General features: G+C 35.5%; 1 protein-coding gene and 1 non-coding gene across 8 annotated transcripts in view; both read left to right on the forward strand.

Annotated features, from left to right (window-relative positions):
• RANBP17 (RAN binding protein 17) overlaps positions 1 to 24534 on the forward strand; it is a 369878-nt gene that overhangs the window by 107635 nt on the left and 237709 nt on the right. For all 7 annotated transcript variants that reach the window (XM_070357405.1, XM_070357402.1, XM_070357403.1 and 4 more), the window contains one exon: positions 460 to 595. In XM_070357405.1, the coding sequence (XP_070213506.1) occupies positions 460 to 595 (136 nt within the window). The remainder of the gene's footprint in view (positions 1 to 459; positions 596 to 24534) is intronic.
• TRNAC-GCA (transfer RNA cysteine (anticodon GCA)) lies at positions 1896 to 1968 on the forward strand. Its single transcript has one exon. It is a non-coding gene; the product is annotated as a tRNA-Cys (tRNA).

Here is a 24534-nt window from a genome sequence, read left to right on the forward strand (position 1 = left end):
ATATATGGTTTGATGAAAATGTGTTGTAATGAAAAAATACAAAATTACACATTCAATATCACTCTCGTTTACTAAAATGTTTTATAAATATATATTTTTATACATTTTTAAGTTGATATCTATGTTTATATGATATATAATGGTAGGTATTTACCATATAGATGTTATATATTTATATGTATATCACATGTATTTATATATAAAATTTAGTAAATTAATGACTGTTATGTCCATGTAGGTGTCTAGGCATGTATATGTATGTGTTAGGAAAAAAGGATAGAAGGAATTTGACCAGATTGTAGTATCTCTTAGTGTGGGATTTCAGATGATTTTTGAAATATTTTCTTTATAAGCATTTGTATTTTTTCACTTTTTATATTATATAAAATTGTTGATAAATGTTTTAATATTATTTCTCTAAGAACTTTTACTGAAGCCTTTTTTTTCCTTCATGAAAAGAGTTTTTCAGCTTATATCTTTAATGGATACCGGATTGCCTCAGTGTTCTAATGAGAAAATAGAACTTGCAATTCTGTGGTTCTTGGATCAGTTTCGTAAAACATATGTTGGTGATCAACTTCAAAGAACCTCAAAGGTAGGTTTTTACTAGAGATTAAAACTAGTATTATTGAAGAAAAGATGTTCACATGTAACACCTTTAAGCTGAATGATATATTTGAGCAGTTTCTACATAAAAAATTAATTGATCAATTGAAGTCGATTAATTGTTAGTAAAGGCAATGTGAGATTGCTCGCCTTATGCTTAGATTTACCGTTGTCTTTGAAGATTGATTGGCAGTTAGTGAATATTTGTTATGTAGTTAGTCATCAAATAGTTAAGGGTAAAACACTGTACTGAATTTTGCCTTACTGTGTTGTATTTCAAGGTTTAAAACATAAATTTACTCTTTTAGTAGTTCTGAGAGGTATTTGTTTTGATATTTATTTATGTGATTTCTAGCATATTTTCCACTCATTCCTCAGCATTTGTACATGATAAATGATGAGGACAAGAAGAGTAAGAAAACAAGCCTTTGAGAGGCCACAATTAACCCACCTTAGTGAAGGGAACACTTGTACTCTGCTAGTTGAAAGTTTTAGCTTGATATTTGGATAAATTGATCTTAAGGCAGTAAGGCGTTATTGAAGGCGTTTATGTGAACCTAACTAGATATTTAGTAGTACTGTGACACTTGAGTAAGATTCATGAGGTTTTTTTTTTTTTCTTCCCCACATCCTTCTCTGTAGCAAGTCCTAAGAATATTCTTACCTGTAACCTTTGTATTTGTAGTTTGTATTAGTAATGTAGAGGGATTAAGTTCTAGAAAAAGCTTTTTATATTGGACTGAGCTTTTTTGTTCTTGGAAAATTTAGCTAAACCTTCAGTTCATTTATGGTTTTCTCTTAATAGTGGTTGTATAATAGTTTGAAAAGTATTTGATTTTGTTAAGATCATCCTTTAGTTTATTTCAGGTAAAGTTTTCTTCGTTTTTCAAAAAAGTGATGTAGCTTGATACTTTCTTTGTCAAATATACTGTGATATTTTATTGCTGTTTCAGGATTTTTTTTTGTTCAGGATTAATATTAATAAAATTTTCTTAGAATTAAGCTAATACTGAATGAGACCACTAGGGAGAAAAAGGAGTAGCTAGATATAACTGTTTCAGGTTGACAATAAGACAAAGGAGAATCAGACAAAAATTACATGGTATGAAATTTATACACATGGAATTATGATAAATTGTCAGGTTTTAAATGTACCCAGAGAGTTTGTATTTTGCTTTTGCAGAAGTGAATACACTGGAAATATTACTTATCCAATATCTATTTGGTCTGGGTTTTAAATCAAAACAGTGTAATATAGAGTGGAAAAGCCTTCTAATAATTGTGGGGCTTCCCTGGTGGCTCAGACGGTAAAGCGTCTGCCTGCAATGCAGGAGACCTGGGTTCGATCCCTGGGTCAGGGAAGATCCCCTGGAGAAGGAAATGGCAACCCACTCCAGTACTCTTGTCTGGAAAATTCCATGGATGAAGGAGCCTGGTAGGCTACAGTCCATGGGATGGCAAAGAGTCAGACATGACTGAGCAACTTCACTGGTTCACTGGATTCTGTAGGGCATACACAGATTTCATGTGACTGTAGCTTTATGGGTTAAAGGCATACAGGAATTCTCAGGACCTCCAGACCAAGGTCCTGTGACCAAGGTCAGTGTCAAAACAAATAATCTGAAAGTTTCCTGGATTCCTGTACCTCCCTGGGCTGTTAACTTTGTGGCCACTGCTGTACAGTCAGGAAGTCCAGGGCAGAGAGGAGAGACTCTCTGTAGTCCTGGATGTCTTGTGAACCAGCCAGTGTTTAGGTGGGCACAGTCTTAATTGTTCCGCAGTGTTTGCTGCTACTGTGGCAGGATTGACCTTAGCAAGACATGAAAAGTGGGAGATGGTTGTGTTGATATACAGTTGATTGATTTTCCCAAAGAAATGGGAGATCTAGATTTTTATGTAGAACCATTTTATCTCTTAACAGCTTTACTGGTTTATAATTGGAATAAACTGCACTTATTTAAACTGTGGGGCATCCTAGGTAATTCAGTAGTAAAGAATCTGCCTGCCAAGCAGGGGACACTGGTTCAGTCCCTGAGTCAAGTAGATCCCTTGGAGAAGAAAATGGCAACCCACCTCAGTGCTCCTTCCTGGAGAATCATGGACAGAGGAGCCTGCTGGGCTACAGTCCATGGGGTCGCGTAAGAGTCAGGCACAACTTAGCGACTGAATAACTGTCTTCTAAAATGCTCTCTACCTGCTTTTCTATTTTGAGGAAAACTGACTTTGAACTCAATAAGTTTCTACTTTGCTCTTACTTCCTATGTTTGTTCTGTTTCCTAATCTTACTGGTTTTATTTTCTAAATATCTCTCAGCTCCACTCCTTTCTCAAGCCCCTTATTTTTTATCCTTGTTATTACTGCTTGTCATTTCTCACTAGATTTCAGAAGTCTTTTGGTTTTACTCTGTGTTTCCTTTTTGCCTCCTTCCAGTCCATTTTCTATACTGCCACCAGAGTAATCTTTTCTTTGGTAGAAAGACAGAGAGAATAGTGTAATGAGTCTTCCAGTTTTGTCAAATATGAATGCTTTGTCACATTTGCTTCAGATCTATATATTTCAAAATTAAACATTAAAAACATATTGGTCTGATTCTGTTCTTCTTACTTCTTGCTCAGAAATAACCACTACCCTAAACTTAGTGTTACTTTCATGCATGATTTTGTTCCCATATTTCTATATATTTGTTAATAAAACATAGTATTATTAACTTTATGGAAAAATTGTTAGGTAATAACTTGCCTTTTTTGATCAACATTGTTTTTGAAATTTATCTATGATGATATATACAGTTTTAATTATTTTAATTAATAATTAAGTATAGTACTGTGATATATTACTGTAATAATTAAATATAGTACTGTAATATATTACTATGCCATTATATATTCATTTTTTCTGTTATTATATGTTGGGTGTTTCCAGTTTTAATGTTTACCAAAAAACTGCAGTATGTACTCTTAATACCTGTTTCCTCATGCATATGTGTAAGTTTCTCAAAGGTAAAAATACTAGGGGTGGAATTGCTAGGTTGTGGAATGCTCATTATCTTCAGCTTTACAAGATAATGTCAAGTCGTCCTCCTAAGTGTCGTAACAGTTTATTCTTCCTCCCCCAGCAGAGTAGGTATATGTTGCTCTATATTGTCATAATACTTGCTCTTGTCAGTCTTTAAATTTTGCCAGTCATTACAAAATATATTTCTTCATGTGCCATTTCTCTGCTTAAAATGAATGATTTTCCATTATTTACAAAATAAATTTCTTCTATGGTCAAACTTCACTTACCTTTGCAACTTTTTTTTTTTATAATACATTCTCTTCTATGCATGGTGTATGTGTGCTGCTGAATATTTTCCACCCGTATATTTTAATTATCCAAAGAATATTAATAACTGAATGCAGAGTTCCAGAGAATAGCAAGGAGAGATAAGGCCTTTTTAAATGAACAATGCAAAGAAGTAGAGGAAAATAATAAAATGGGAAAGAAAAAAGATCTCTTCAAGAAAACTGGAGATATCAAGGGAACATTTCATGCAAGGATGGACACAATAAGGGACAGAAATGGTAAAGACCTAACAGAAACAGAAGAAATTAAGAAGATATGGCAAGAATACACAGAACTATAGAAACGAGGTCTTAATGACTGGTGTAGTCACTCAACTAGAGCAGACATTTCTAGAGTGTGAAGTCAAGAGGACCTTAGGAGGCATTACTGCAAACAAAGCTAGTTGAGGTGATGGAATTCCATTTGAGCTATTTATTTAAAGTCCTAAAAGGTGATGCTGTTAAAGAGCCGTACTCGATAAGTCAGCAAATTTGGAAAACTCATCAGTGGCCACAGGGCTGGAAAAGGTCAGTTTTCATTCCAATGCCAAAGAAGAACAGTGCCAAAGAATGTTCAAACTACCATACATTTGTGCTCATTTCGCATGCTAGGAAGATTATGCTCAAAATCTTTCAAGCTAGGTTTCAGCAGTACATGAACTGAGAACTTCACACGTACAAACTGGTTTTAGAATAGATAGAGGAACCAAAGATCAAATTGCCAAAATCCATCGGATCATAGAAGAAGTGAAGTGAAGTGAAGTGAAGTCGCTCAGTCATGTCCACCTCTTTGCGACCCCATGGACTGTAGCCTACCAGGCTTTTCTGTCCATGGGATTCTCCAGGCAAGAGTGGTTGCAAGGCAATTCAAAAAAACACCCACTTCTGCTTCATTGACTACGTTAAAGCCTTTGACTGTGTGGATCACAACAAACTGTGGAAAATCCTTAAAAGAGATGGGAATGCCAGACCTCCTTACCTGCCTCCTGAGAAATCTGTATGCAATCAAGATTCATCAGTTAAAACCAGATGTGGAACAGCGGACTGTTTCCAAATTGGGAAAAGAAGTGACAAGGCTATATACTGTCACTCTGCTTATTTAACTTATATGCACAGTACATTATGCGAAATGCTGGGCTGGATGAAGCACAAGCTGGAATCAAGATTGCCAGGAGAAATACCAACATCCTCAGATGTGCAGATGATACCACTCCAATGGCAGATAGTGAAGAGTAACTAGAGAGCCTCTTGATAAGGGTGAATGAGAGAATGAAAAAACTGGCTTAAAACTCAACATTCAGAAAACTATGATCATGGCATCTGGTCCCATCACTTCCTGGCAAATAGAGGGGAGAAGAAGTGGAAGCAGTGACAGATTTTATTTTCTTGGGCTCCAGAATCACTGTGGATAGTGATTGTATCCATGAAAGTAAGAGACGCTCCTTGGAAGAAAAGCCATGACAAACCTAGACAGCGTTTTAAAAAGCAAAGACATCACTTTGCTGACAAGGGTCCATATAGTCAAAGCTATTGTTTTTCAGGCAGTCTTGTATGGATTGAGAGTTGGACCATAAAGAAGGCTAAGTGCCAAAGAATTGATGCTTTCAAACTGTGGTGCTGGAGAAGACTCTTGAGAGCCCCGTAGACAGCAAGGAGATCAAAGCCGTCAATCCTAAAGGAAATGAACCTTGAATATCCATTGGAGGGACTGATGGTGAGGCTGAAGCTCCAATACTTTGGCCACGTGATGCAAAGAGCCGACTCATTGGAAAAGCCCTGATGCTGGGAAAGATTGAGGGCAGGAAGAGAAGGGGACGACAGAGGATGAGACGGTTGTATGGTATCACTGATTCAATACATATGAGTTTAAGCAAACTCCATGAGATAGTGAAGGCAGGGAAGGCTGGCATGCTGTAGTTCATGAGGTTGCAGAGAGTCAGACATGACTTAGTGACTGAACAACAGTTTATTCAAGCCATCCCTATCCAAAACATCAATTTTACTTTTGTTGGTTACAAAATTGCACCAAAAGTTGAATTCAGAATGTTAGTTAAAATGTGGTCATTTAATCTTGGAATGTATTTTCCTTTAAAAATAGATCTACAAAGAATTATTATTTAACCAATGACACTGATAAGCTCTATTTTTGATAGAAAAGTCCTGAATTCTGGCCTCCTAAACTAAGACACCAGAAATTGAGGAGGGAGCAAGTTCCCTTTCCCTCTTTGGATTTAAATTTTCAAATTGGCAAGTTAGTCTTAAGAGTTTTTCTCTCCCTTTTGTTACTCCCAGTTTTGACATCCTATACAGTCAGTCACCACCAGAGGGATATTCTTCTCTAAAATGATCTGTACCTCTCTTTTCTCCGTCACCACACTACATGCAGCAACACACATGCACACAGGAACACACAAGCACACACCTCACAAATTTGCTTTTTCCCCAGATATTTGGCATCTGCTAGGTGTCAAGAGGGAAGAATCTCAATTAATTGTATGGGTGAATTATCCTTGAAAGGATTTGCCATTTCTAAAGAAGATATTTATTAGTGCTGAAGAATTTCTAGTAGTATAACAAAGTGAAGTAAGTGAAAAATCAGGCTGTTTGAGGTAGTTACTTAGACTGAGGCATTAAATGGTCTGGAATACACTTTCTTGTTATCTCTACCTCCATCTCCCTTTTTTGGCTTCATCCTCCTGAATTAGCGGTTTACTAAAATTCAAATTGCTTTTCAGGAAGGTTCTTAGGGCATTGTTATGAAGCTAAAGGGAATGAGGGCAGCATAGTAATTTATAAATAGGTGACCATACTTCGGGTTTGCCTAGGATTGTCCCAGTTCACACTTGTGTGCGTGCTAAGTTGCTTTAGTTGTGTCTGACTCTTTGCAACCCTATGGAGTGTGGCCTGCCAGGCTCCTCTGTCCGTGGAATTCTCCAGGCAAGAATACTGGAGTGCGTTGCCATGCCTTTCTCGAGGGGATCTTCCCGACCCAGGGATCGAACCCCTCTCTTATGTCTCACTGCATTGGCAAGCAGATTCTTTACCACTGTCGCCATCTGAGAAATGCTCACACTTGTTGCACTCGCATAACTGATAGTGTCCCTGTTTGGATAAGTTATGTGATCACTTTCATTTATAAGTCATATGTTCATAGATAAGATATTGTACTAATTCATAAGTGGGAAATAACTTCATTAAGGCCAGGCAAGTGATCCTCTTCTTTTGATCCTCTCACTCTCCATACCTGAGTAAAAGCCTTTTTTATAATCATTGTGATATATAAGCACATTGCCTCCTTGTAATTCTATGGAATAATTTGGAATTTGCACTAAGACAGTAAGTACCTATTGATGTATTTTCAAGTTATCTAAAATAGAAATAAGAACATTTCAACTTTCAGGTATTATCTTTCTTTTTGGATTTTGAAATTATTTTTTGTAATTGCTCTACCTGTTATCAAGCTTTTTTCCTGTTGAGTACCACATGAAGCAGCAGATGGCATTCTCTCTCTACAATTGTTAGATCCTTCTGTGTAGAATGTTACTAACAGCTAAGGGTAAATTGAGTAGGAAAGCACTTGAATAATGAAACAGAAAAACATATCGTAATAGTAAGTTAAGTTGACTGCTGTAAGTGTAATCCAGTGTTGAAATAATGTACTTGCTGCTTTTCCAGGTAACTTGGATATATTTTTCAGTTTTTTGTAAAAGTGTTTGTGTTTATATTTAACAACACAATTTTAAGGAAAGGTATTTAAGAAATCACAGAAAACTGTTTTGTATATAGGATTTTCACTTTGGTGAAAAATAAGAAGCAGCTTTAAAACATTTAGATAGTAGGCATTTAACATTAAAAAGTATTCTCTAGTGTATCAGATATATCATCATGCTGGTTATAGGGGAGAGAAAGTACCTTCAAAAGTTAAGATTGTCTTTTGAAGTTTGAATGTTAGAGAATAATGATCACTGACTTAAGGGACTCTTTTTTTCTGTTAAGTGTTTTAAAAGACTTTAAAAAAAGTTTTTGAACTTTAATTTTGAGCTACTTTCACGTTTCCTGTATAAACATATCATAATTTGTCCTTGTGATAGAGTGTTATTAGAGCTAGCTACACTTTCCTTCTTGGATAATGGTTAGTACTTACAGTCATAGTTAGTGCTTATAACACTGGACTGTTTTACTACTCACGGGTTTGTTCTTTCAATTGTCATATACGTCTAATACGTGCATATCAATTCAGATGGACACTTTAAAAAAATATGGTTTCTCTACATCCATTTCTACTTAATTCAACTTACATGATAATATTTTTTAACTATTGAAAAACACGTCCTGTGTCTCTGCTTAACAGAAAGTTGAGCAAAGTAGCCTAAGGCCTACTTAATTTTTTTAAATGTTTTTGCTTTGTAAATGGGTTTGCCAAGCTATACTTGGCACTCTACTCCCTAAGTGCATTTAAGTGTTGATTCAAGAGCGTTAAGTACCAGACAAGGAAGTTTGCAGCACAAAAATCTGAAGTTAAAATCTTAGCAGCTGTTAATAATTGAAATTATGATGTAATTTGGAGAAGTATAGGATTTAAGTTGGAAAAATAATGGGCTTGGTTTATTATTTTTAAACTGACTCCTGTGTGTTATTTTAAGGCTTCCCGGGTGGTGCTAGTGGTAAAGAACCCACTGCCAGTGCAGGAGGTTTAAGAGACGCGGGTTCAGCCCCTGGGTCAGGAAGATCCCCTGGAGGAGGAAATGGCAACCCACTCCAGTATTCTTGCCTGGAGAATCCATGGACAGAGGTGCCTGGCGGGCTACAGTCCGTAGGGTTGCAAAGGGTCAGACATGACTGAAGCAACTTAGCACGCCATGTATTATTTATCATACCTGATCAAATATACCATTATTTGACATATGTAATCATGTAATTCTTTATACATACATTCCATAAATCCTTATTGTCTTCTATGTGCTGTATATTATGCAACATCCTGTAATACAAAGACAATGATTATTTGTAAAAACTTATTAAAAGTATGTAGTTATACACAGAGTATCTTAAATCTTTATTTTTTCCATTTATTTTAAATGGTTATAAATTCTAAGCATTTATAGAATTTAACATTTGTGGACAAAATGCACAAAGTTAGATTCCATGTGCATTTGGATTATGAATTAGATTATTTTGGCTTGTTCACCTCATTAATTTTTACAGGTAAGGCAAAAGATAATACTTTCTTTTGGTGTTGATTTTTCTGCCTCAGATACATTTATCCTCTCATCTTTTGATGTTTGAAATTCTTCTAGTGATTCTAAGAAATTGTTGTGATAAAAATAACATGAAATATGTGGATGTGATTAAGATGTATCTTTGAAGAGTTTTCAGCACTAAAGAACACTCGGTTTAAAAATGTTTTAGTTTTTAAATTTTACAACTCAAAAATTTCTCTTCTCCCCACATCGGTCTGTAGTTTTTCTAAGTAGGCGTTAGGTCTTGTGGAAATCATACATGAGATGATCTTTTCCTACAAATCAAAAGGTGAGGTGTGCCAGTCTACTGCATTTATATTAGAAATGTATTGACCTGGGATAATATTGCTAAAATTGGTTATGTTCTTTATTATTTAGTGTCAAAGTAGTTATCAATGGGAATCTCCTCTTCATTCCAGAAAGTATCTTCTTTTCTTCTGTTGATAATTGCTTCAGGTAGCTTGCTTAAATGGAGAAGGCAATGGCAACCCACTCCAGTACTCTTGCCTGGAGAATCCCAGGGACGGGGGAGCCTGGTGGGCTGCTGTCTATGAGATCGCACAGAGTCGGACACGACTGAAGTGACTTAGCAGCAGCAGCAGCAGCTTGCTTAAAGGGAATCCGAATGAGAGGGGATCCATCCTACTCCTGATGCATAAATTCTGAAGCTGTGTAATATTTGTAAATCATCCATCCCACATCTTTGTTTCTTTTACCTTCAAGGAATGCTTGAAAGTGAAAGTGAAGTCGCTCAGTCGTGTCTGACTCTTTGCGACCCGTGGACTGTAGCCCACCAAGCTCCTCCGTCCATGGGATTCTCCAGGCAAGAATACTGGAGTGGGTTGCCATTTCCTTCTCCAGGGGATCTTCCCGACCCAGGGATCGAACCTAGGTCTCCCACATTGCAGGCAGACGCTTTAACCTCTGTACCACCAGGGAAGCCCTTAAATACAAGAATATAGTCTCTCAGAAAACCTCCTCTAGAGACACAGAACTTCAGATCCAAGGAATGCTTAGCACGTTTTATATGATGACTTGATAACTGGAACGATAAAAAAAAGTCATCTTAGCTACAAGTTTGTAAATAAATATGGTTTAAAATATTTCCAAAAGAGTCTTAGGCTTTAAGATGGTGATTCTATATTGTCAGATGTTTTCTACAAATTTAAATGAGGAATACTGTGAATTATTTTTGATCATTTATTTAATAATTTTTTTAAAGTTCTTTATAGTAACTACTTAGTCATTTATTTAATGACATGTTATGCTTTTTTGGTAGCATAAATCTGAGAAAGTATTTTGAAGACATGTTAGTATTTGAAGAATACATATTTTTAGCCTGAGAATGAGCCTAATATTAAGTGGTTAAGCCTTTTAATAATATATTCACATGTGGTTTATATTTTTCTTCCTCAAATATATTGTTTCTGCTAATTTATGTTCTTATATGATAAACAGGATGGGAAATTTACAAGGAAGGCTTATTAAAAAACATACATGAATGATAAGCCAGAATTTCAGGCTGTTTATTAATTTATACATGTATAGTGTGATTAAAATAATGTAAAACAATAAAAAATAAATATTAGAAAAGATAGAAGAAATATAATAAAAATGGCTGTCTATTAATATTTAAATAACAGGAAAAATTTTTTTTTAATAGTTTCAGATTTTTCCTACTGGTTGTATTATATATATTTGGGAAATCTTGTAAAGTTCAGTTGAACATGCTTAAATATGCTTGTCTATGTCTGAATGACACTGTCTTTTTTCAAATGATAGTTTTAGGCAGCAACTTAATGCAGAGCATTATAGGCAGTTTATAGGATGAATTTATTTAAATGTCTTGTCAAAAATTATTCTCTCTATATATTCTAAGTCATATAAATTTAGTTTCTACTATATATAGATGGATGGAGTGTGCATTTACTGGATTCCTACTAATTTTAGAGAATATGTGTGCTTATATTCCTGCTTAATTCTGTCAAACTAGCTACCTCCAAGTTATGTAATGTTAAGCCTTTTACTACTGTGTGGCAGTAAAACAGATAAATAGAAACATCAGAAGCATGGATTATAAAAGTTAATGTTTATATTTCATCTGGTACATTTATTTTTTCTTTCTGTGGAAAGGCCAAAAAAATTTTTTTAGCTTAAACAAAGGATAAATGAGCATTCTGAATAAGGCTCCTTTACTGTCCTCATGATTAATGATCACTGAACACTTTTGAAAGATTAGCATTTTTCAGAGCTGCTAAAAAAATATACTGTTTTATTTAATTACAAGAAAGTAAAGGCTCTTCACACTGACAGGTGGTGGAAATTAGCAGGCAGTTTTGAAATTGTGCTGTGCACAAGAAATTAGATCTCATTTTAATTCTGCTTTTCTCAACTAGCAAATGAGGTTAATGCCATACATATTCAGCTGATATGGATGAAGAAATTGATATAAAGTAGATCAACATAGCTACAGGGCTAGATTAATTTATAGGTAAAGAGGCAGTGATAAATGAAAGTAATGTAGTAGTGGTCACTAAACTCCTCTGCCATGAGGGATTCAATAGCGTTAGTTGCTCATTAAAGGCATTGTCGGGGTGCATCAAATAGAAATTTGAAAAGGAATAGCCAACTAACCCCTAATTATCAAAATACAGAAAATACTAATTATACCTTAATTAGCTTTTCTTTTAATGTACTGAAATTTGTTACTTTTTGTGTGGCACAAATGGATAGTTATATCAACAATAAATAGGTTGTTTTAATAACTTTCTTTTACCGCTGGGAAAACTACACTCCAATTTTTAATATGCAATAATGCTTCTCTCTAGCCTGTAGGAGATGAAAATTATTAAGTAGCTTTATTTTTTTGAAGATTTTACAGCAGCTTTGGGAAGAATTATTTCACTATGCATCAATTACTTTTAATTGAACTGAATATTTTTCACATTGTACCAAATGCCTCTCATTTCAGTTTAGCAGTTAGAGTTTAAGAAAGCATCATAATGAGAACTATATACGTCCTCTGTCACATGTTGTAATAAGATAAAGATGATTATTTATTTTGAATTTTTAAAAAGCAACTCAATTCGAAATTATAAGGTAGTCAGTCACCTTATTTATTTCTGGTAGTCAGTGTTAGAGAAATAGAGCTAAATGTATTTTAGAAACTTGACTTACGATTTGTTTTCTTACCCAAAATAAGGTAGCTATCAAACAATCCAGTCGAGAATGGATTTTTCTATTTAGAATAAAGATGCAGTGTTGTAGTGGGAAGCAGCTTAGAATTTTAGTCAAATAGACCTTGAGCCTGATCTGTGCCCCTCCTACTACCTTGAAAAACACATTAACTTTTCTACCTATCAGTTTCCTCACCTAATCATGAGGATGAAGTAAGATACGTGAGAAGAATTTGGATAGAATTTAATACAGTGCAGATACTTGAAAGAAAAAATGTCTATTGTAATATATAAGAAGATAGGACTAAATTTTTAAAGAGCTATCTCTATAAATCTATGTAATGGGAAAATTCTCCTTGAAAGAATGAAATGTAATCAAGTCTTTAGAATATATAATTTCTGATCTTTTTTTGGAATTCGACTGATTTATCACAGATTGATTTTGTGTGTGTGGAGGATTTGGAAATAGTTTGGCTTTGGGGCACATTGTTACAGTCATTATAATATTGGCAGATAATCTAAGTTCATGGTTTTTTCTAATGCTGGGCAGAACTGGGAACTAAAACCAAGCGGTCTGATTCTGAAACCCTCTAGAAGAAGACAAAAGTGTGACTTGTGGCCTAAATCAAATCTATAATTTGTTCAAAAATCTCTATTTTCTATCTTCTTGCTTTTGTTCTTGTGTTGGATTTGTGTTTCCTCCTCCCTCTTTTGCTTTTCCTCTTTTTGGGTCATAGTCATTCAGTACACTGACCATTAAGTAGGTCTGTGATGCTAAACTCCAATTTTGTTTTCATTGTAAGTGAAATGAAAAAATAATATTCATTGGTCTTTTGGGTAACGAATTATATCAATATGTTATGCCAATATCAATTATTTGTCTCTTTTGTTAAAAAAAAATCAGATAATTCAAATAGGAATAAAAGAATGGATCACCGGAAAAGAACAAGAGGAGCATTTTACAGTTGATTAAGATATGGATTCTAGTGCTACCTTAAAACCTAAGAACTGTCACCCTATATTTTAGAATTATGAATGGTCACTAAATGACTATATGTGAAAGTAAGTTGTAAACTGTGAAGCATTGTATATATCACCATATTGCATGAAAAATGACAGTACTACCTTTCACTTGCTCAGTTGTGTCTGACTGTTTGCAACCCCATGGATTGGAGTCCAGCAGGCTCCTTTTCGCCTGCTTACCTGCTTTCAAACTAAACAAAAAAAAAAAAAAAATCAAGTGTGATTGTGATGAGGAGGAAAATAGATGGCTTTGTTTTCATGCAGGGTTTAAGAGAGTGAGAAAGAATGTCAGAAGGAAAGAAAGGAGGTAAGATTTTTATGTTCATCAGGAGAGGAAAGAATTTTAGAGGTTAAAAATAGGGAATTAAGCAGTGGTCTCAAACTGAGACCCCAAATCAAGAGCAATAGTCTACCTGAAAACCTGTTGGAAATGCAAATTTGGGGGCCTTTCTGTGCCTGACCTACTGAATGTGGCGCTCTGGGGGTGGACTCCAGCAATCTTTGTTGTCAAAGGCTCTTCGGGTGATTCTGATGTTCACTGAAGTTTGAGAACCACTCGAACTTCTTTGCTTGAAGACAGATGCTAATTTTTCTATCTTCATAAGGACCTAGATTGTGACTCATCCCCATCCCAGCCCCTTTCATCCTAAATATGTACTCTTTTCTTGCTTTTATTTTAACCCAAGCTCTAAAGAAGGGTAAGGGGAAAATGGCCGCTAGTCCATTATCTGTTACACATTGTGCTAAAATAATCTAGGGGAGTGTGTAAGTCAATAGGACCTACTTTCTCCTCTCCTAAGAACTAAAATGTATACTTTGTTGTACAAAGTACTTATGTAATAAACTATGAGTATTCCTAATCTTATTCCTATTTTCAGCATTTCTTTTAATATTATAATTAGTGCTAAAATGAACATTTTTCTTAAAGGATATATTTTTAAAGATAAAGTTATTTTTAAATAAAATTTCTCTTAATATACTTATTTTTTAAAAGAAGAAAACTACAATCTGAATTAATGGCTTGGACATAGTTCTTTCAAGTGTTGTGACTCTTCCCTCTTCTTGGCATTTTATATGTATTATATTGTTGGTGATCTACAGGCTCATTAATTTTAAGAAATGTTCTTCAGATACTGTAGCAAGATTAGATCAGAAGTCACAGTCTTTTCTGCTTCTAGAATCACATAGTTTGGATTTAATTCCCAGTCCTGTCTCATAATATTCTTGTGATTTTTGTTGAATACATAAAATTTAAGTCATTCTTTCTTCATCTAGAAAATGATAGTAGTACTTATGTCTTAGTAAAGTTTTGAGATTAAATGAAAGTGCGTGGTGCCTAACACATAGTGCCCAGTGAATAGTAAACAGTAACTGCTGTGACGATGCTGCTGATGACACCTGTAACAACAGGATGACTCTCATTTTCTGCTTCAATTGAGACAGTACATAGTTTTTTTAGAGTTACAAAATGTCAAGAGTCTGAAAGAGACTACAGATAAAATTTAAAGGAGTACTTTCTAAGATGTTTTCTGCAGATCACAAGGCTCTTGGTAATAGACCTTAACAAGTTAATAGCACTTCAAAGGATTTTTGCCGTATAAATTTAGAAATTTGGAAAAACCCATGTACTATATATTTCTCTCTTGGAAATTTATAATGCATGTTAGCATATTAAAAGTTTTATGAAGGCCTTGTCTTAAATAATCCTCAGCATTTATCAGAGTTACTAAACCATAGAACCCTTTTCTATGGAGAATACTTAGTTAGGTTTTACAAAATACAATCTGGGAAATGCTTTCTAGATCATTTACAAAGAAGCATCTCCTCAACCCCATTTCATAGGAATTGGTGACTTACCTAAGGTCACACAGCTATAGATTGAGTTTGGAATCCAAAGCTCTTTCTAGTCATTTTCACTTGTTTTTCTAACCAGATTCTGATGTGGAAAGGAACATATTTTGAGTAGAAGATTGGAGATGATTCTATTATGTAGGGTGGCAAGGCAAGAGGAATGAGACTTAATTCTATTTGTCTCTGATTTTAAGGGAATTCAGGATGGTTGTTAAAATATAGATTCTCATACTCCTGGGCATTTTGATTTATAGGTATGAGGTAGGTTATCATTGCTAGGTCATGTATTAATAGATTTAGGATTTCCAGACATGAAAATTTACAGATTTGTAAGAATCTTCCGATTCTAAGTGTTATCTTTCTATATTGGCAGAAAGACGATTAAAAATAGACCAGATTCTATGACAAGAAAGGCACATAAACCTCATTTCATGTCCCCCTTACATCTTTTTTTTTTTATCATCAGGAAAAAGATTGTAATTTTATTTTTTTAAATTTTATTTTATTTTTAAACTTTACATAATTGTATTAGTTTTGCCAAATATCAAAATGAATCCGCCGCAGGTATACGTGTGGAACACATGTGTACCCCTTACATCTTAACATTGTGTCTGTTTGAGAAGAATGTTACTGGTTTATTTGTTCTTTTCCTTTAAATACTCTCTAGTAGTCATTACTCTAAGGACTTACAGAAATTGAGGAAACAATTTGAAATGCTGGGACAATTCTGTGTACAAGGTGTTCATCTAAATAATGTTTAAAAGAGTCAAAGATTAATTAAATAAGTTATGATATGGCATTTGATGAAAGTATTGGGCAGACAATGGAATTATTTAGGCTGACAGTAAAAAGTTTTTGTAGACTGTTGTATTCCCTCTTTCTAGGCATAGCTGCTGCATATCATTCCATACTTTTTTCTTTTCTGAAAAATTTTATTGACATGGTATGATGCTTTAGATAAAATGTTACATTTTTTAAAAGACAACAAATTATAAATATTTTAAAAATTCATCCAGAAGTATAGAAAAAGATATAAGAATGTTAATGAACCTTGCTTATCTCTGGGTCTATCTTATATTTTCAATTACCTTCCAAAGCCCCTCAAGTAATTTTTTAAAACTTATGGGTAAAGGATAATCTTTTATGTATTACCATATGTGAAATAGATGACCAGTCCATGTTCGATGCATGAAACAGGGCATTCAGAGCCAGTGCCCTGGGACAACCCAGAGGGATGGAATGGGGAGGGCGGTGGAAGAGGGGTTTGGGATGGGGGCACACATGTACACCCATGGCTGATTCATGTCAATCTATGGCCAAAACCACCACAATATTGTAAAGTAATTAGCCTCCAATTAAAATAAATAAAATTTTAAAAAAGGATAATATTTCTATCTCAAATGGCTGAAACTCTAAAATTCAGAAAGATAGGATGCTTGAAGGATCCTCTTTCTTATTCTTACTGAATTTAAATGTTCAGTTCAGTTCAGTTGCTCAGTCGTGTCCGACTCTTTGTGACCTCATGAATTACAGCATGCAAGACCCCCTGTCCATCACCAACTCCCAGGGTTCACTCAAACTCATGTCCATTGAGTCGGTGATGCCATCCAGCCATCTCATCCTCTGTTGTCCCCTTTTCCTCCTGCCCCCAATCCTTCCCAGCATCAGGGTCTTTTCCAATGAGTCAACTCTTCGCATGAGGTGGCCAAAGTACTGGAGTTTCTGATTAGTTGAAGCTATTTTCTCCTATAAAGCAAGGCAATGAATGAAAGAATATCACTGGCAGTTGTGATGACAATGAAAGAAAGATAAGTGGAAAAATTGTTTATGGAAATGTGAATTGATGGAATGATTGTAATAATACCTGAACTTGACTTCGGAAAGAGAAACAGTTTTTCTGTTTCTTCAAAAAAAGAAAAGAATGTTTCATGACATTGGTTATTTTGAACATTTGAAATCAGGAACTTATTCCATTGATGCTCTTCTAAACAGCTTTCAACCACTGTACTAAGTGAATATGAAGAAAAATTTCTAGAGGATTTTGATGTCATGATTATAACATGTCAAAGGTTTTCACAAATAGAAAGTGGTAAAACAGAATTCAGACCTAGGTTGGTCTAACTTCAGATTACTTTTTCTATAAAAGCATCATGTTTAGGAGCCTAATTCCCACCTAGACATACTGTCTGATTGTGGAACTAAAAGATGTATCTCAAATTACTTTGTCTTTATTACTACTTTTCTGATTGGAAAGGGAGAATTTATCTTTTGCTAGCTTTACTAAACGGAGTAAGATTTCTCTGTGTTCCTATTTGGAATGCAATGGTTTGTTAAAAAAAAAAATACTGAAAAGTGAATTGCTAAGCATAAGAAAAAAGATTTCATTTGAGTCCAGAAAGCTTTATGATGGCTGCAAATACTCAATGTGATGTTTCTGGAAAGGTGATTCCTCAGACTCTGGTGTACATAAGAATCCTGTTGCAGGAGTTTGTTAAATGTAGATTCCTCTGCCTTTTATAGATTGTGATACAGCAGACTTGGGGCAGAATCCAGAAATCTCTATTTTAATAAGTACTCCTGCTAATCTTGATGTTGGTGATCCTGAACTACACTTTAAACAACTCTCATCGAAAAGTTCTACCTCCTAGTCCATATACTGGATATAATATCAAAGAGTGAGGAATGACTCTTCACACACAAGTATTTCTAGCTTGCTTGATTACTTCTCACAGACATGTTTCTGCCGTGCGTGATTTTTTTAAGTGTTTTTTTAAATTAATTTTATTCATTTATTTTTGGCTGTGCTGGGTCTTCATTGCTGCATGTAGTCTTTCTTTAGTCATCGTGAATGGGGGCTACTCTCTGGGAGTGCGAAGGCTTCTCGTTGAGGTGGCTTCTTGTTAGGGAGCACAGGCTCTAAGGCACACGGGCTCAGTAGCTGTGGTGCTCAGGTCCAGTAGTTGTGGCATGGGGCTTAGATGCCCTGTGGCATGTAGAGTCCTCTCTGACCAGGAATCAAACCCTGCAGGGGTCGTCTCCTGCACCAGCAGGCATATTCTTTACCACTGGACCTCTAGAGAAGTCCTATTTTGTTTGATTTAGATTGCCAATTTGTCTGTTTGGCTAAGTTAATTCCGCTTATCATTTCCTCGTTCCTCATTTACTTTGGAGAATTTTATTGCTCTGTGGCATATATTTTTGAATATAGAATTTTGAACATAGTTGTCAGGTTGGAGAAATTGCCATTTCAAACAATTAGGAACTCTCAGACCATTTTGGGATGGAGCCCATGTATAAACCATGAGCTTTTTGCCTTTTTATGTTAGGCATATCTTTGTAAAATTACCAAAATGATTATGATTGGTCTTTACATTGTCATGGTATTTAAATGTTGTATGTGTGTTCACATAATGTAAAAAGTGTGTATTCACATAAAAATAGCATCAGTACTAAAAGTAGTACAGGCATTTGATAGCATTATTAATTTAGTGTTAAGCCCTTCTCGTTCAACAGTTTAATAGTCTTGTTGAGGTCCTTGAGGCATTTTAACTGCTACTAATTAAAAATGGACCTACTGACTGGTCTGTTTTATTGTGCTTTTACTTGTGTCTTGGATGTCTATCCAGATGCTTTTGCTGATGGGAAATTAAATCATCTATTACAGTTTTAATGAAAAAATAGTGTCAGAGGGGCACAGGTATTTGGGTTGTGGTTTTTAATTTGAATAAAATATTTTTATTTAGGATTGACATGCCAGGCTTTTTTTTAATTTATCATTTGTATTTTTTCAAATATAGAAATGTTTATGAACCTTGATAGAATATAATATTTTAAAATACTTCACTTTCATATTTCTATTTTATATTTATATACTTGTAACAGCACTGAGAAAGACTAGAGATCTCTTCAAGAAAATTAGAGATACCAAGGGAACATTTCATGCAAAGATGGGCTTGATAAAGGACAGAAATGGTATGGACCTAACAGAAACAGAAGATATTAAGAATACACAGAAGAACTGTACAAAAAAGATCTTCACGACCCAGATAATCATGATGACGTGATCACTGACCTAGAGCCAGACATCCTGGAATGTGAAGTCAAGTGGGCCTTAGAAAGCATCACTACGAACAAAGCTAGTGGAGGTGATGGAATTCCAGTTGAGCTATTTCAAATCCTGAAAGATGATGCTGTGAAAGTGCTGCCCTCAATATGCCAGCACATTTGGAAAACTCAGCAGTGGCCACAGGACTGGAAAAGGTCAGTTTTCATTCCAATCCCAAAGAAAGGCAATGCCAAAGAATGCTCAAACTACTGCACAATTGCACTCATCTCACATGCTAGTAAAGTAATGCTCAAAGTTCTCCAAGCCAGACTTCAGCAATACGTGAACCGTGAACTTCCTCATGTTCAAGCTGGTTTTAGAAAAGGCAGAGGACCCAGATATCAAATTGCCAACATTTGCTGGATCATGGAAAAAGCAAGAGAGTTCCAGAAAAACATCTATTTCTGCTTTATTGACTATGCCAAAGCTTTTGACTGTGTGGATCACAATAAACTGTGGAAAATTCTGAAAGAGATGGGAATACCAGACCACCTGACCTGCCTCTTGAGAAATCTGTACGGCAGGTCAGGAAGCAACAGTTAGAACTGGACATGGCACAACAGACTGGTTCCAAATAGGAAAAGGAGTATGTCAAGGCTGTATATTGTCACCCTGCTTATTTAACTTACATGCAGAGTATATCATGAGAAATGCTGGGCTGGAAGAAGCACAAGCTGGAATCAAGACTGCCGGGAGAAATATCAGTAACCTCAGATATGCAGATGACACCACCCTTATGGCAGAAAGTGAAGAGGAACTAAAAAGCCTCCTGATGAAAGTGAAAGAGGAGAGTGAAAAAGCTGGCTTAAAGCTCAACATTCAGAAAACGAAGATCATGGCATCCGGTCCCATCACTTCATGGGAAATAGATGGGGAAACTGGAAACAGTGTCAGACTTTATTTTTTGGGGGCTCCAAAATCACTGCAGATGGTGACTGCAGCCATGAAATTAAAAGACGCTTACTCCTTGGAAGGAAAGTTACAACCAACCTAGATAGCATATTCAAAAGCAGAGACATTACTTTGCCAACAAAGGTCCATCTAGTCAAGGCTATGGCTTTTTCGGTGGTCATGTATGGATGTGAGAGTTGGACTGTGAAGAAAGCTGAGCACCGAAGAATTGATGCTTTTGAACTGTGGTGTTGGAGAAGACTCTTGAGAGTCCCTTGGACTGCAAGGAGATCCAACCAGTCATTCTGAAGGAGATAAGCCCTGGGATTTCTTTGGAAGGAATGATGCTAAAGCTGAAACTCCAGTATTTTGGCCACCTCATGCGAAGAGTTGACTCATTGGAAAAGACTGTGATGCTGGGAGGGATTGGGGGCAGGAGGAAAAGGGGACAACAGAGGATGAGATGGCTGGATGGCATCACTGACTCGATGGACGTGAGTCTGAGTGAACTCCAGGAGTTGGTGATGGACAGGGAGGCCTGGTGTGCTGTGATTCATGGGGTCACAAAGAGTCGGACACGACTGAGCAACTGAACTGAACAGCACTGTAAAGTTTAGAACTGAAAAGGTTCTTGATAAATCATCTGAAGCATCATCTTGAAGCAGTTAATTTTTTTTAACCCTATTTTAATAGTGAGGACCTGTGAGAGTAAATGACTTACCCAAGTTCTCATAACTAGCATAGCGATGCATTTTCATGACTTTAACTTATGTCATTGTTCACCGTAATTAAGTTTTTAAATACACTTCTATAATTGTAAATAAAATGGTAGTATTTGTTGTAGGTTTACTTTTTACCATTTGATAATATTTTTCAATAAAAAAATAAGCAATTACAAAAATAAATAGCCTATTTTTTTCAGTTGAATAAGCCGGCTTTATTTTATACTGCTAGTAAAGGCACATTACGTTCAGGCATTGCAATTATCACTGAAATGCACATCCATTAACCGAAACATTAGGCTGAGTATATAATTACTGTCTAGAGCCAATATCTCTGAAGCTGCATCTACACAATGCTATTAAGCTATAAGCAATATTTGTAAACTAATATTTAAATGATTCAGAATTGATACCATCTTTTGTAAACATAAAAATGAATACCATATATATTCAGCTTGATTGGTTTCTTGTGTGTTTAGGAAAATATGGGTATTGTTAAAGATGATTGAAATATGTGACTTTAGATAGGTGAATTTTAATATAATTATAGTAACCTGAAAATAGTCTTTTTCCCAGGGTTTTTTTTTTGTAGTAAATATACATAACATAAAATTACTATTTTAACCATTTTAAGTGTACAGTGATATTAAATACATTCATATTATTGTGCAAACATCACAACAGACTATCTCCAGATCTTTTCTCAGCTTGCAGAACTGAAATTCTGTACCCATTAAACTAACTTTTCATTATCCTCTACCCCTACCCCTGGCAACAACTTTTCCACTTTCTGTCCATGTGATTTTAGCTGTTCTAATTATTCAAATAAGTGGAGTCATACAGCATTTTTTTGGGGGGGGTGGGTAACTGGCTTATTTTTACTTCTTGTTCTTCAGTTGCTAAGTCATGTCTGATTCTTTATGACCCCATGGACTGCAGCACACCAGGCTTCTCTGTCCTTCACTATCTCCTGAAGTTTGCTCACATTCATGTCCTTTGATTCAGTGATGCCATCCAACCATCTCATCCTCTGTATTTTTACTTAATGTCCTCAGTGTTCATCAATGTTACAGCATGTGTCAGAATTTCCTTAGTTTTTAAGGTTGAATAATATGGCTGCTGCTGCTGCTGCTAAGTCGCTTCAGTCGTGTCCGACTCTGTGCGACCCCACGTACTGCAGCCTACCAGGCTTCTCCATCCATGGGATTCTCCAGGCAAGAACACTGGAGTGGGTTGCCATTTCCTTCTCCAGAATACTATGGCATTTGAGTATTATTATGTATCATATTTTCCTTATGTATTCATCTATCAATGGACACTTGGATTGGCTCCACATTTCAGCTGTTTTGAAGATTGCTGCTATGCACATGGGTATACGAATGCCTCTTCTAGACCTGCTTCAGTTCTGTTGAGTGTATACTCAGAAGTGCAATGGCTGGGTCAGATGATAATTCTACTTTAATTTTTCGAGGAACTGCCCTTCTGTTTTCCACAGGGACTCTACCGTTTTATATGAGATAGGATGCATTCAGGGTGGTATGGCCATAGACTGACAGCCATCTCACAGTCCTGGCACCAGTGCACAAGGGTTTCAGTTTCTCCATATCTTTGCCAACATTAGTTATTTTTTTTTAATTGAAGTCTTTTATTCATATGAAATTAAAAAATTTATATAGTGTATTCATAGTAAAACTGAAATGTCTATATAATCAAGCTTTTTAACTCAGAAGTGCTTTGGGAGCTTATCATTGCAAAATTGCTTTTAAATTTGAATATTTATGTTTACTGTTGAAATCTGCCTGGAGTTGTATCTACAATAATAAGTACCACTTTTCTTTATTGTTAACACATTTATTAATAGAAAGGTGTTTTGACAGCTGTTACATATAGATGCTTCACAATTTCCTACAATGTACCTTTACAATTGTATAATTAGTATGTTTCAATATAACATAATTTATTTGGCCCTACTAAGTTCTTATGTCAATCTCATGTCATGTCATACAGTGTGGAAGACGGAGTTGAGAGACTTGCTGTCTAGTTTTGTTTCTACCATTAATGCCACATTTTGTGGTAAAAAATAGTTTTAGAATGTGATTAACTTGGTTTCTGTTCCTGTCTTAATCATTTAGGAGGTCTGTGGCCTTTAAGCAATTTACTAACTTCTTTGGATACCAGTTTTCCTAAATAAAACTCTGGAAAGCATTCTGCAGGGTTGTTTTGAAGGTTAGAGATAAAGAATAGAGGTTCACACAGAATTTGTTGTTTAAGTTGCTAAGTCATGTCCGACTCTTTTGTGACCCCATGGACTGTAGCCTGCCAGGCTCTTCTGTCTTCATGAGATTTCCCAATCAATTGGAGTGGGTTGCCATTTCTTTCTCCAGGGGAATCTTCCCAACCCAGGGATCAAACCTGCATCTCCTGCATTGACAGGTGGATTCTTTACCACTGAGCCATCAGGGGTGTTCCCTGTTGCTGCTGCTGCTGCTGGTAAGTCGCTTCAGTCGTGTCCGACTCTATGCGACCCCATAGACGGCAGCCCACCAGGCTCCTCTGTCCCTGGAATTCTCCAGGCAAGAATACTGGAGTGGGTTGCCATTTCCTTCTCCAGTGCATGAAAGTGAAAAGTGAAAGTGAAGTCATACCTATTAATGTTGGTGTAGTTGGGTAAGTTATTTACAGTCTAAATCTAAAACTTAGCCCATTTATAATGAAAGGATTTGAACTAGATTAAGAGAAATGAGTCCAAAGATATAAGATCCTTGAAATAATATGCTAATATTTTCATTTTGTATACTGTTGTGAAAACGTTCATAGTATTCACCAGGTTATTAAAGTGGTTTATGAATCTCCCAAAAGGATAAATATTAAAGTAAGTGAGTTCCAAATTATTTCCTAGTGATGAAATTTTGATTATATGCTACACACTCAACCTCAGTGTGGCCAGAGTTAGGGAAATTCTTTCTGAAAAAAATTTTTTACTCAAGACCTTTGTTGTCAGAGATAAACATTTTTGTTTACCTTAGGTTAGCAAATTATACCCAAAGTAAGTAGAAGAAATCGTTAAAATGTGAGTAGAAATCACTGAAATATAAAATAATCAGTGTGAGTCTCCAGTCACGTGACAACATGGTTATTTGAAAAGATGAGTAAATTATGCAAGACAGATGGGTATAAAAAAGAGAAAAACCCCGTAAAATATTAACATCAGAAATGAAAAAAGAAGCATCATCACAGAGCCTACACACATTAAAAGAACAAATAGGTGCTCTCTGATGACCCAGAGGGGAGCTAATAAGGGGTGGATGGGAGGGAGGCTCAGGAGGGAGGGGATACGTATGTAACTGATTCACAGCAGATAAACTGTTTTACAGCAGAAACTAACACAACCTTGTAAAGCATTGTACTCTAGTTTTTTTAAAAAAGGAAAATTAGGAAACCTTACAAGTAAGTTTACACCAATAAAATTGACAGCTGAGAGAAAACTAACATAAGACATGTAAATTTTAAATAGCTTAATATCTAATAAAGTAAATTTATAATTAAAAATCTATTCACAAAGGAAATTTCAGGCACAGATGATGACCTTTGTCAAAC

The sequence above is a fragment of the Bos mutus genome, chromosome 20 (genome assembly GCF_027580195.1).
Source record: "Bos mutus isolate GX-2022 chromosome 20, NWIPB_WYAK_1.1, whole genome shotgun sequence".
In the NCBI taxonomy this organism is placed as follows: domain Eukaryota; kingdom Metazoa; phylum Chordata; class Mammalia; order Artiodactyla; family Bovidae; genus Bos; species Bos mutus.